The following is a 14,923-nucleotide window of genomic DNA, read 5'->3' on the forward strand; positions in this document are numbered from 1 at the left end:
GGCTCGCGGCGCCTGGGACTGGGCCCTCCGGGGACACCGGAGACCCGGGCACCCACCTCTCCAGCGGTCCAGGCCACAGCATGGAAGATCCGTCCGGCGCCCGGCTCTGCCGGGGCCCGCGCGGGCCGCTCATGAGAGCCCCCCTTGGTGAAGGTAGCCTGGGTAATAAGTGTCCCGCAATTCCAAGTGTAGTTATCAGGCGGGCCACATTTGGGTGGCCTGTGCCTGTAGTGGAGGTCAGCGTGTGTCCCAGGCGGTGGTTTCCGTTCTGGGGCATGCAGACTCCATGTGGCCGGAATTATCCCCTCCGACCTGGGGGGGGGGGGGGGGGGGGGGGAACGGGCCGCCTCTCTCGTCCATGTGAACCCCCCATCAATGGTTCTGCTTCTGGGGTGCTTTCTCACCTGGCCAGGCGGTCGGGTAACGGGTCCCGGTCGGCCACTATTCTTGTTCAGGCCGGAGATGGTGCCTAGGCCGGTCTCATTAATCTCGGTGCTCCCGGTGGGTATCTGGCTGCAGATCGGTATCGTTCGAAAGCTTAGATGATTACCCATTACATCCCAGCGAGCATTTCAGCTTTGGGGCATTTTAAAAGTAGGTCATCTGCCCCTTTTCAGGGCTCTAGCTCGGAGTCACATTATTCTGCTGCCATGCGGCTTGGTGGCCCGGCCCCGCCCCCTATTTGCAATTTTTGCCCTCTGCCCGCAACAAATTTTTTAGGGTCACTGACCTAAAAAAATAATTGTTGTGAGCTACAGACCCGCACACTAAGGTGGCCCATGCACTTAGGGTATCCTGATGGGCATGTGTCAGCAGGGGCCTGGTTGAGCACTGTGGCCCCTTAATAGCGCGATCCCTTTTCACATCACCAGCATGGGAGGAAGTGACAGCCGCAAGTCACTACCTCCCTGATAACTGGAGTAGGGCTGGAGTGCCAGAGTCCAACTCCCATCCACCTAAGCCAGCACACTGAACCCAAGGGAAGCCACCCTCCTGCTAAAGGTAAGAAACTGGAGGGTGGCTATAAAAGTGTAGCTTTTGCATGTTTGTGTGTCTGTCTGTCTGTAAATGAAAATTTCGATTCCATTTGAAACAACCTATTTGTATGAAAAGACATTCTTATTTGTTACGGCGATGAAAATCAAGTACCGTGTTGAAGTGATGTCATTGGAGCCAAGAATACATAAACTTATTTCAAACAAGCAGCAACAAATAAAACACTAATAATTTTATTATCATAAAACAAGTGCATTTCATATTAATAAAATTGAACTTTTATGCTCATTATTCTGTAGACGTTTGAACCTTTTTAAAAAAACATTCCTGTTGGTGGTCCGCGGGATTCAAAATGGTGAGTTGGCGACTGCTGACCTAGACTAAAAAAATCTGGTCAATATGCTATAAATGCTGGACTGCATTGTATGAAGCTTTTATACCTGCCTTGGGGTACACTGTGACACACCAAGATCAATATACCCAGTAACTAATGATTTCTCTACCTGAAAACCTGGTGGTCTGTGGGGCCTCCTGAAATTGAGCCACCTATATTTTTATAATCTAATAATTCTTTTCGAATATATTTATAAATATTATCATGCCCTTGCTGTTCGCCCTCTCTTTAGAACCCCTTTTGCCAAAGATACGAAATAGCTCAGAAATTTCGATCAGTGGTCAGCGGTATGTAGTGTCGGGTTTTGCTGACGACATTTTGCTGACCCTGATAGACCCGATTAAGTCGATGGAGGCGCTGGCGAGCGTGTTAGAAGCTTAAAGCGGGCTCGCCGGATATAAGGTGAACCTGCCCAAGTCAAGCGCGCTCTCGCTTTGCATGGGCGACCCAGAGATAGCCCACATAGGCAAAACTTACAAGATTCGTATAGCAAGAGACCACATTAAATACCTGGGGGTTTTGCTGACGGCGGATCCTGCCCGTTTATATCAACAAAATTACGTACCCTTGATCCGCACCTTGCTAACCGATATGGAGAAATGGCTGGATAAACCGATCTCTTGGATCGGCAGGATTCATTCGGGGAAAATGAATGTTCTCCCTAGGATTCTATTCCTGTTCCAGGCCCTCCCGGTCAGGCTGACTAAATCTGATCTGGGTGCGTTCCAGCAGGCTATAGGAAAATTTATATGGCAGAACAGGAAACAGAGTTTCCCGTAACATTCTTTATAGGGCAAAGACGAGGGGGGGTTTGGGTCTGCTGAACCTTTACTTCTACTATCTAGCGGCTCAGCTAACACAAATAGCATTATGGCACTCTCCTCCGGGAAGAGAGGCGGTCGGTGGACTTAGTCGTCTCTCATGGGACCTGATATGCCTCAGTTCTTCACGTGGGTCCCTAGGGACCACAGGCCATTGATCCGCGTCGAATGCCCAGCTATTGCGAACTCCTTGAGACTTTGGGACGCCACCTCAACTAAGTATGGGTTGTCACCCCACATCTCACCGCTGGCTCCTTTTCTGAGAAACACGGCTTTCATCCCGGGATTGGAAGCTAGGGATTTTAATGGTATTGAAAGCACAGGGGTCCAACGTCTATGCCATTTATATGAAGGTGACTCACTCATATCGTTTGAGGAATTGAAAACCAGGGCTGCTTTACGCCCCTCTGATTTTTTCAGATACTTTCAGCTTAGGGATTTTGCCCAGACTCCTACGATTAAGAATAGCGCACTGACACCACCTACCTTCTTTGAAAATATGTGCCTTAAAGAACAAATCCCTAGGAGCCTCCTCTCCATTCTATATACAGACTTAAGCACAAACACGTCAGAATGGGGGGAGCTCACTTACATATCCCAATGGGAAGCTGACCTTGGCGAGGAACTGGAGGGTGTTGACTGGCAGGAGATCTAGGAGGCCGCGGCGACTTCGTCTTTATGTGTCTCCATGCAGGAACAATCTTATAAGACCCTCTTCAGGTGGTACGCCACCCCGGTGAAGCTTTGTAGGATGCACAAAATGTCTACAGATCTGTGTTGGAGAGGTTGTGGCCAGAAGGGGACTTATTTACACATGTGGTGGGATTGTCCTGAGGCACAAAAATTTTGGAAACGGGTGGCGGAGCTTTTAAAGGATATCTTCTATAGGGAGGTTAAATTGGACCCTTGGGTATTCCTTCTGGCCAGGTCTCTGGACGATTGGTCCAGAGTGGAACACAATTTATTACATAAAGTGAATTTGGCAGCCAGGAGGGCCCTAGCCCAAGTGTGGCTACAGAGAGAGACCCCCCCACTTGATATAGTGGTACAAAAGATCAAGGATGCCTTCCTCATGGGTAAGCTAACGGCGCGGGTCAGGGGCACCCTTAAAAAGTTTGACAAGGTCTGGGCCCCGTGGGTAGATAGCGGAGTAGGCGATTAGGAGACGGGGGGGACGGGCTCATTCCCCCGTACCCCTGTCTCTATCACAATTTTCTAGAATCGATTATCTCACTCAATCTGGTCTCCTATGGTGGGACTTTAAGGATCCCGCTGGGAGGTTTACAGGGCACGGCCCGCTCCTTATGCACCATGAAACTCGCCACCATGCGTAGCTACACAACATTTGGTCCACGGGCACTACCTACTTTGTTTGTTGGTGGTTTGTTGTACTCTCCCCTCCCATTCCCCTCCCCAATCCCAAAGTTACCCCTTCTATCCTTTTTCTTTTCTCTCTATATCTCTGACTTTACTTTTTATTTCTTGTATCCCTTACTATTGCGTTTTTACTCTGACTGACTTCTCCAATTCACGCATCTGTCAGCGAAGTCCCCGCACTAGTTGTGGTGGGCTCCAGGGCGCCTACTGATTATATTGGGTCCGACAGGCCATCTACAAAGGCGGACCCATACGCTGGGTTGGAGATAGCTGGTTTCAATAAATAGGTGTACATGTTCCACAAGTCGATGACTGTGAACGCTTTGTCAGACTGTTGGGCGTACTATAGACGGTCGATTTTCTTTGTTTTATTTCTACTTTAAAAAACAGGGTGGGGCACCATGAATACTTGGACTTGTATGGCCGCCGAGAACTTATTCATTACAATGCCTACAGAAGGTTATCTAACTCTGTACTTTTGCTTGCATTTTGTTCCTGTTGGTATATGTATATGTTCGTATATGCCTTTGTATTGTATTGTTTTCTACTGACTATGGTGTCTGACCTTGCAATAAATAATTTAAAAAATTATCATACAGGTGGTCCTCATTTAGCGACCTACCTGTTTTATGATGGCTCGCACTTACGACCAGGCGCAAGTGCGGACCGTTGTGGGGATTCCCTGCTCTGGTGCGCATGTCTATGTTCAGGGAAACTTCCCCGAACATAGATAAGCGCACCAGAGCAGGGAATCCCTTAATTCCTCACTTACTGACCAATTCGTTCTACGACCGGGTAGTAGGAAAGGAACCCAGTCGGTAAGTGAGGAGTGTCTGTATTTATAATAACCTATATGGTTACGTTTCCAAGCTAAGTTAACATGAATATATTACTCTTTTTAATAAAGCTCTGTAGTGTCAATGGTTGAATATTTCACTTGTTCCACCTGGATCCGTAAATCAATGCTAGGGGGGTGGTTAATTTAGGTCTTTTGGTTAATTATTTAGCAACCCTCCTGAGTGTTATATATCCTTGTTTCTCAGTTTAATGCCATCTGGAGGTTTTTGTGTTTGTGGTTTTGTTTACAGCATGTGTGAAGAGGTGTACACACAAAGCTGTACATTTGGACATTAGAATTGGGTACATCTGCTCTTTAAATGCAGCCACTGATGAACCGCAATAGGTCACCTGCCCTACAAAGAAATGAACAACCGAGCTAGCAGCTGAATGACATAATGAAGGGAATACATGATCAAGAAAAACATAAACACTAATGGTTCTAAACTAAACCTGTGCAAAAATATGTTTTAAGCATTTTGTCAGAATAAAATTCCTGCCAATCGTTTTACAAATCGATTACGGAAATTCAGTTTGTTTGTGAACTAACTGAATTGTCTGATTTTATTTGTTCGATTGCCAGGAATTTGATCCTAGCATGTAGCTTAAAATACATTTTTGCACATGTCTAGTCCAAACTATAGAAATAAAGTGCAAATGCAGTTGTAGGGGACCATTACAGTTTGAAGTGTGTTAAAGGAGCACTAACTATAGGGTCAGGAACACAAACCTATCTTTCTGTTAAAACCACTATCCGACCCCCCTCTTGCCACCCTAAATATAGTTAAAGTCTGTAGTTGCTGGCTCTGCCCCTGTCTGCCTCAGACCTGCCCCTGTCTGCTGACATCAGCAGAAGTGATGAGCTGAGCCAATCACAATGCTTCCCCACAGGATTGGCTAAAACCATCAAGGAGGCAGATCAGGGGCAAAGCCAGCACAAACCAAACACAGCCTTGGCCAATCAGCATCTCCTCATAGAGATAAATTGATTCAATGCATCTCTATGAGGAAAGCTCAATGTCTCCATGCAGAGGGTGGAGACACTGAATGTCAGTCACACTGTGCAGCACTGCCCCAGAAAGCACCTCTAGCAGCCATCAGCGGAGTGGCCAGTGGAGGTATCCCTAGGCTGTAAAGTAAACACTGCATTTACTCTGAAACAGTGTTTACAGCAAAAAGCCTGAAGCGAATGATTCTACTCACCAGAACAAATACAATAAGCTGCAGTTGTTCTGGTGACTATAGTGTATTTTTAATAACACACACACATTTGTGTGTGGAAAGGTACATGATGCATAGAGGGACTGTGAGTGCCGTCCCACATTCTTTTGTAAAACTGTTTTGGAGCAGTTTGACAATTATAGAGAAAAAAAACTCTCCTTGATCATGTTGATCAGATGAAAATTACTATTTTTTAATATCAATGTCAATTCAGTCCAATCTGAACAGAGATGATAGACACTTGGTGCACAGCCCCTCCTACCGTGTGTTTTCAGACCCTGATCACCATCCCAGTTCCAAATAAACAAATAGTGTGTGTGTGTGTGTGTGTCTGTCTCTCACTCCTCGTCTAGTAAGAACAATTTATTTTTTTGTTTAATAAGCAATGTGCCTATGTTTGCATAGGAACAATGGTGCATAATATATTAAATTTATAACACACAGGCTTATAAAAAAAATCTTAATAAACTACATGCCTTTCAATATAAAAGTTAGCCATTGCATGAGATATCTTCTTATTTCCGAGTCCCTTTCTTTGCAAAGTAATTATAGAGGCATCATTAATCACACCCGACTCTTTGCATTCGGAGCCTTTGACAAGGAGCATACTTACTCATTTTTCATAATAAAGAAATAAGGACTTTGAGGTTGATAAAATGTTTTTGCTGCCTCTTGAAAAGATTTTCAAGCTAAGCTATAAAAAGCATATATTTGTTTTACATTTAATTTATTATTCTTTTAAATTGTTCTTTGTGATGATCTGATTCAATGGGGATGAAATCATCCACTCCAAAGAAATGTCCCATACTCACCGGGAAGCCAAAATGTGCTCTCCACTCCAGTTATGGTGTTTGAATGTTAGTCTTTGGCTCTGTTTATTTATCCCAGAATTCTAAATACCAAGGGCATATAGCAAGCCAGTGGGGCATTTTAACCAGTACAGGGTATGCTACCAGGAGTCTGTGGGGATTGTCCTTTGCTTTTTGGTAGCCGTTTGACAAAATAAAATCCTTTCTCCCAGACTCGGAGACCCTCCCCTCCTCTGCCTACTTGATAATGCAGAATGGACACTTCTGCATTGATTGGCTGAGCTAAATGGGGGTGAGTATGCCCAGCAGCCATCTGAATGAGAGGCTGGAAATAGAAGGAAGGGTCACTTTTAAGGGGGAATACTGCACTGCAAGAAGGTGTGAGGTGATACCAGATTGTTTTACGTACTGATGCCGAATCGAAAAGTTGGATAAAATTTGACCTAGACCGTTTCTCACTGTCTGATTCTAGGGTATATGTGACACAGACCTCAGCAAGCTTAAAGAGGACATTATAGTCACTAAAACAACTTTAGCTTAATGAAGCCGTTTTGATTTATAGATCATGCCTCTGGAGTTTCACTGCTCAATCCTCTGCCATTTAGGAGTTATATCACTTTTGTTTCTGTTTGTCACCCTAGATGCACCTCTCCTGGCTGTGGCTGACACACACTTGATGGGAAAAAATTGTTTCATTTTGAATCAAATATAACTTTAAAAGTTTTTTTTGTTTTTGTGTTTCTTGCTCCTTAAATTGAACTCTAATCACACATTGTAGGCTCCTGCATGCTCTAGCAAGTTATTGACAGATCAGGAGATAAAAGCAAACAAAATCCAAATTCATTCTAAATGAATTTGCAGTAAAGGAAGTGCAAACATTAGATTACCCTTTACAGGAAGTGTTTAGGAAAGCTGTATAAGTCTCATGCAGGGAGGTGTACCTAGGGCTGCATAAACAAAGTGGTTTAACTCCTAAATGGCAGATAAGTGATCAGTAAGACTGCAGGGACATGATCTATACACCAACACTTCTTCATTAGGCTAAAGTTGTTTTGTGCCTCTGGTGTCCCTTTAAGAGTTACTGCTTGTAACGGAACCGCTGGCACCCCGACCGCGTACCTTCCGCTGACGGATGCTCCTAGTGCTTTCCGAGGACTCCAAGCACTCTGCCTGACACCATAACCACTGCAGACCTCACGAACCGCCGCAGCTTGGTTGGGGTCTCGCCATATCCACTCACTCTGGACCCAAGACCAGGGTCCAGCTTCCAGTATCTCTCTGAATTCCAGAGAGCAGGAACACTCAATACAAGTCCATAAACCACAATGCAGTTCTTAAAGGGCCAGCAGCAGCACAATATAAATCCATTAGCCCAAATAATGTTTTTAAAGGGCCAAATCTCCCAGGGGCCATAGTCATGCGGAAGGAGGCTGGCAATCAGGCTCCTCCAACAGCCAGGAGGAAAGGGCAGCTTGTCACCTAAAAATCCAGTGACAAAAGGCGTTTTGTCACACTGCTTAAGAACTGCAGTTAGTTTGCTACAGCCTGGAGTGACTGTGTCCATGTCACGCACTGAGGTATGCCAGTCTGCCTTTATATAAGACACCGTTGATTATCAATTGAAAGTTGTGTAGCTGATTATTGGAGTGTCACTGTTCTTCCCAATGCAACAGACCCACTTTCACAATGGCCAAGGTCTACGAAAGGTGGTGTTAAGAAATGTAGCAGTTATTGTATTCAAATTTAAAAATTGATCACTGGAACTAATTTTACAGTTGGAGAATGGGTCTCTTGGCTGTTTCCAATTACCTACTTTGGTTCTCTGTAAGCAAAAAGGTTAAATTAACACTCCATAATATGTGAAGCTCATTTAGGTTGTTTCTCTCTGTTTTGCAGCACGGGTAAAGGGTACCGTGTCATTTTTGTCAGTGGGCACTTGGTTGTCTGCCTATTGTTTTAATTATTCATTTTTAATTTAAAAAGTATAATAAATCAGTAATTTGATCACTGAAAAAAATGATTAACTGTGAACCACTTGTGATTTCTTTTGCAGTCTGCCTAAAACCATGTCACATTACACAGATGAGCCAAGATTTACCATAGAGCAGATCGATCTGCTTCAACGCTTGCGACGTACGGGAATGACCAAACATGAAATTCTCCACGCCTTGGAGACGTTAGATCGTCTTGACCAAGAACACAGTGGCAAGTTTGGAAGGAGAACAAGCTACGGAACAAGTTCCTACAGCAACAGCACCAACAATGTCCCTGCATCTTCATCGACAGCCACCGCTTCCACGCAGACCCTTCATTGTGGTATGTCCCCTTCTCCAAGCAACAGCTGTGACACCTCACCACAACCTTGCACTACCAATCAGAATGGGAGAGAGAGCAACGAGAGGCTTCCAACATCCAATGGGAAGTTATCTCCAACTCGCTACCATGCAAATAGCATTGGGCCAAGGTCGTACAGCTATGAAGCTTCAGAGGAAGATCTGGATGTGGATGACAAGGTGGAAGAGTTAATGAGGTCAGTCCTGTATATGTTTTCCACTTTAGATAAGATAAGTGAATGAGTTACATCTATCAAGACAATTACATTTCTTTTCATGTATTGTTATGTTTTTTTTTTTTTTTTTCCAAACTTGGAGGCTTCTATTTTCTGCAGGGGAATCAGAAGTTAAGCCTTTCATAAAGTTCTAACTCTGGCCTTTTGTTGCTAAATAGTCTTCATGGCGTAAATCTCCTCGTAGGATCACCTTCCTGTGGCATGTACAATCCGGATTCACTATGGCGAGAGATTTGCAGAGTTATAAATCTTTGACCTGAAAGCCTTATTCCTAATTGAGTTTTGCATTTCCCAGAGAGCAGGGTGACTTCTGACACCACTCTGCAACAGTGGTGATTAGTCAGGGAATTATATGAATTCATTCTTCATGATTAGCAGGTATTTGTGTCTGTACCTGTTCTGAGACTAGATTGGGAATGTAATCAGGGATGATATTGAATAAACTGGTATTTTCCTTCATTTCTGGTTGTGAATTAAAGTGGAATAAAGGTAAGCTTATTTAATGTTACATGGGTCTCTTGGCTCAAATGAATCTCTCTTACTCCTTGTACAATTTAATATGAGATGGGGGGCAGGGGGGAGGAAGGTTGCCCAATATGCTCCCCCTATGCCCAGCATTGCTTAGTCCATATGACTTTTAAGATTGTTTCAACTTTTTGTCCTGACTCTATGATGCTTGGTCTATGTTTATATTCTGACAGGCTGTTAACACCTTGTTATGTATTGCAAATTATCACATGTTGATGAGAATCCCTAATTTAACTGTTATGCATTTCAAAATATCTTCAATAATATTTCTAGCTAGAAGTACATTAGCAAATTAGAGCTTTAATTTCCCCAAATTATAGTACCATTGGAAACTTTAATTGGCCCAGTTAAAATAACAATGAGGAATCCATTGGATTGGTCTCAGACCACTTTGGGAGGGGACACCTGACCTTTTTTTTTTTTTTTTGCCAGCAACCTCAAAGAGGAATCAGAGTGTGTTTCACTTCTAAATCTAATATTACAAAAACACAATCTCTGTGAGATTTATTTAACCCCTTAAGGACACATGACATGTGTGACATGTCATGATTCCCTTTTATTCCAGCTGTTTGGTCCTTAAGGGGTTAAAGAAACAGTCCAAGCACCATAACCACTACAATGCACTGTAGTGGTTATGGTACACGCAGTGCGCCTACGCGAGTAACAAAACAGTTTGAATTCTTACCAGGGATCTACTGGATGCCCTTCCCTTCTGTTCTGAGAGTCAGAAGCTCTCGGAGTTAAGCCAGGCAGTCCAAGGCTTAGCTCATTGGCTGAGAGTGATCAGTCAATGACCTAGACCTGCAATGCAGGAAGGAGAGGTGGGGAGCAGCATTCAGTGAACCCCAGGTAAGGGGTTCAAACTATTCCAAAACATTTTAACTACGAGGGCACCACAGCACTGCTGATACCATAACCTCTACGAGATGTGTGGGTCCATTTAAAGCATCACCAACCACAACCAGTCTGTGTGTAAATAGGAAATTAGAGATCTAAATCTGCCATTTGGTGTGGGTTGGCTCTCGGAATATGGATATATTTGCTAAACAAATACTGTAGATTTCTCCCTCAAACTCTGTAATTGGTTTTGAAATTTCTCATTTCTTTTTTAATTAGAAAATAGATTAAAATTCTGTTGTGGCCTTTACTTGCAGCTGGATTTCATTTCTCGGTTTAATTAAGTGCTTTCTTTCCCTAACTTAACAATTTAAAGAGCTTTAAGCGCTGTTTTAACTACAGTGGCTTGCTTGTTTGCATGCTGGAGATAGCGAGTTGTTTTAGAGGGGGACATATATTTTAATAAAAGCTTAATTAATATGTTTCAATTTCACGTATCAAAATAATTCATATAAATGGTAATAGTATCTTTATGAAGAATGTAGTTAGGAACAACAGGGATTTAACTCCACCAAATGGTGCCTTCATGAGTTTATACCAAGCATCAGGTGGTAAAAGGTCTATATGTTTAAGTGCACCTACCCCTTTAAATGGCCAGTGGACCCATTACCAGAAAGGAGAAGCATTCAGGACCTTTTTATATGCCTCTATAGAGTAAGGTCATCATCTGGTCAGAGTATCCATAATCCACCTTTCACTTGAAAATTGAGTTCACTATCTTTCAAACAAGGTCTTGCTGATCTCGATCTGAACATGGAGCGGAGTTCTAAGTGTTATTATTAAATTTCCTCCCTATACAATACTTGTGGCTTCTCACTCGATTTCCACTATAATGCAGACATTTTTCTCTCCTTTTACAAAGGTTCCTGAACATGTTGAGCAGAACTTCTGCCAGTTCAAGCTGGAGCAGAAGGTAAATCTTCCACGCTCCCTACAGGTTTACAGTTCCACACTAGATACAATTGAGAACAATCTAGGAAATAAAACTATACACATCCTGTTCCTAGCAGAAAATACTGACCTAGTGGAGCTCCCTCATCACCTATGATGACTGTCCTGGATTCTCATGCCTTAACAGACCAAGCTTGATGAGATGTTTTGAATCTGTTCCGAGAGACCTGATCCTTGGTTTTAGAATGAAACTGGCTGTCTTCCTATAATCAAGGGACAGACCCTTTGAGCAGCTTTGAGGGTCACACAGTTTCCTTCGGTCTATAAATACTCATTTATCCGCATTCATCTCCCTATTATATGGTTAACCACCTGAGCTATTTCAGGAGACCGTTTCTAACCACGAGCAGTATTTTCCTGTCTAACGTAATATGTCCCCTTAACGTTCTTATGGAAAAGTATGCTTTTCTCCAAAAAGGTTATTTGTTCCTTTAATTTTTTTTTGTGCAATTCACCAGTGGGATACCTCCCTAAGTGATCCTCCAAAGCATTGCCATGATTATCTGTGCCACCATCATCTCGAAATTTGTGAGCACTATAGACCCGTATTACTGTAAGCGACAGTTTAACCAAAGGTCCAAGTAGTTTCTAAAATATATACCTTTATCATGTTTTTCTTCCCAAGGCCTTTTGAACACAAGCATGTTGCAAGTAAAAAGTTAGGTGAAGTTCCAAACCCCTCAGTCCAACGCCATTCTTCCCCTCCATTAGAGGGGGCCTTTAATCCTCATATATTCAGTGGGGACCGAGTGTTCCAGGACATACCAGATGTTTATAATATTGCTTGGTTCTGAAGGCAGAAACATGTCCGTATCATTGAATTGTTGTGAGCTCTTCAGACTTTTGGTGCCAATATAAGTGAACGTGCAAATGATACCCTAGTTATATACATCTATACTTCTCCTACTTCCCCAGGATTAAGTAGGAATATGCTTATTTTCATACTGCTGTGCATGCAGACTAAAAAATAACTCATTGTGAATGTAATACAGGAGGTACATGTGTGCAAAGTAGGATTTTATTTTTAGTATCTTTATTTATCTAGGGTAAGCTGAATGATCATGAAAATTAACCCCTTAAGGACCAAACTTCTGGAATAAAAGGGAATCATGACATGTCACACATGTCATGTGTCCTTAAGGGGTTAAACATCACTGAACTTAAAATACACAATATTTGTGTACGTATATTTTCCTGTTGGTTTGCAATCTGTTTATCCTTTCCAAAGAGACTATATATTTTTTTTCTTTAATGTAAAAACAGATACGTGAACTGGTTATGTAGGGATAATTGTGGGACAAATGGCATATGTATGACCGTTATGTTAGCATTTCTAGAATACCTGCATAGGTGGGCTATTTTATTATCAGCGTTAAGAAAATAGTAAAATTACTTACCTCCACTGCGCTTCTGCGTTCTAGGCGAGTTTTCCAATGACATGCATGCTCTGCGTTTTCTCCGTCAGTGTTACAAGGCGCGAAATGCGTTAACTAATTAACATGCTTTGCCCGGTGTGCCTGAGAAAACTGCAATTAAATTGAACTAAAAAAACAAAATAGGACAACCAATAGCTAACTTTTGGTTTGTATTTTAAGCTATTCTTATGCACTGCATTCCATGCAGGATAGTGCATGTTTTGTATGTACGTCTGCTGGGAAAAGGAACGACAGACTTTCAGGGAATCCTCTGGAAATGGGGTTTTACAGAAGACCGCTTAGAGTACTAACATTCCTTTAGCAGTGTAAGCAAAGCTCAGAATACGTTCAGTCGCAGAAATGTTAAACTGCACATCAAAGTGTGATAGTTGTTTGTTTATGCCTCCGGCAATCTGTGGGATGCCGTCAGTTTCACGTCATCTGTATATTTTTTGCCTACGAATCTGACTTGACTTCCATCAGTATTCACGTTGGCTTAAAACCCCAGACAGCGAGTCTAAAATCATTGCGGTGTTTAAATAGATGGGATGTATTTTTAGCTTCTTTTTTTTCTTGTCTCTCTGCATCCTTTGTATGAAACTCAGTGTGGGTTATATATAAATAATGGTGCAATCTCTAATACTCACGTGATCTATGTGGTCACGTATTTACCCTTCTGTACGGAATGCATACAAATGGGGAAATGGACTTTATACATGTGAACAAAATAGGCAATTTGGACTTTTTACTATATCAGTCTTGTTTGGTGGTCAAGGACTGCTAGCTTTTTACACATTAAATACAAAGTACATAGGAGGGGCACTATTCAAGCTTCAAGATTTTTGGTACCTGTGCTGTGAGTTAAGGTCCTTACCCCAAGGATCCAAAAGTAATTAAAAAAAAGTTTTAGCACATGCTTGTACCTCTCAATGTATGCCTAGCAATATAAAAGCTCCAGGTGCAACGTGTGTTTTATTCAGCCATCCCGAATGACAGGCAACGTTTCAACATGATGTGTGTCTTTATCATGCCATCATCATGGCCATTGTCTTTTTTATTTTTTTATTATTTATTAGCATGTTCCTTTAAAGGACCTGGCACTATAGGGCCCTGAGGGTGCCCCCACCCTCATGGCCCCCCTCCCGCCGGGCTGAAGGGGGAGGGAGGGGGTTAAAAACTCCCCTTTCTCCAGCACCGGGGACTCTCCTCTTACTTTGGCCGCCATCGGCTGAATGCGCATGCGCGCGCATTCAGCCAGTCCATAGGAAAGCATTCTCAATGCTTTCCTATGGACGCTGGTGTCTTCTCACTGTGAAAATCACAGTGAGAAGCGCGGAAGCACCTCTAGCGGCTGTCAGACGGCCACTAGAGGCTGGATTAACCCTAATTTCTCTGAAACTGCTATGTTTACAGCAAGCAGGGTTGATCCTAGAGGGACCTAGCACCCAGACCACTTCATTGAGCCAAAGTGGTCTGGGTGCCTATAGTGGTCCTTTAACCCCTTAAGGACCAGACTTCTGGAATAAAAGGGAATCATGACGTGTCACACACGTCATGTGTCCTTAAGGGGTTAAGCATTATACGGTTTTAATGAAAAAGATGCAGTCACTAAAGAGCAAAAACTCAAACAAAAAGTACACTATCCTCCAAAAATGTTCTTGGTAAATATATGACAAACACAGCAGAGAATTGCGTTCTAGAAAGGTAAACTATTAACCCAGAGCTTGACAAATTTGCATGGAACCTAGAAGCCATTTAAAAAAAGTTAGGAGCCATGTTTTTTTAAACTAACGTTTCATTTTCTGGTTCTGTTATCTATAACATGTCCCAAAGGCCGTGTTTACATTGCTGTCTAGTAACAGCTCCCATAGGAAAGCATTGAAAAGCTATTGCGCATGTGCTGCATTGAATCACTTTAGTGGCTGTCTGAGTGACTGCCACTAGAGGTATCACTAGGCAGCAATGTAAACACTGCCCCTTTTCTGAAAAGTCAGTGTTGACATTGAAAGGCCTGCAGGGACAGGCTATAGACACCAGAACCACTACATTAATCTGTAGTGGTCTTGGTGACTATAGTGTCCCTCTAAGAATTGTATTTTTGTCGTTGA

At 42.8% G+C, this 14,923-nt stretch overlaps 1 protein-coding gene across 4 annotated transcripts in view; it reads left to right on the plus strand.

The window, feature by feature from the left end:
- HMBOX1 (homeobox containing 1) overlaps positions 1–14,923 on the plus strand; it is a 75,992-nt gene that overhangs the window by 35,073 nt on the left and 25,996 nt on the right. For all 4 annotated transcript variants that reach the window (XM_063442005.1, XM_063442006.1, XM_063442007.1 and 1 more), the window contains exon 3: positions 8,509–8,985. In XM_063442005.1, the coding sequence (XP_063298075.1) occupies positions 8,509–8,985 (477 nt within the window). The remainder of the gene's footprint in view (positions 1–8,508; positions 8,986–14,923) is intronic.

The sequence above is a fragment of the Pelobates fuscus genome, chromosome 2 (assembly GCF_036172605.1).
Source record: "Pelobates fuscus isolate aPelFus1 chromosome 2, aPelFus1.pri, whole genome shotgun sequence".
NCBI classification, from domain to species: Eukaryota; Metazoa; Chordata; class Amphibia; order Anura; family Pelobatidae; genus Pelobates; species Pelobates fuscus.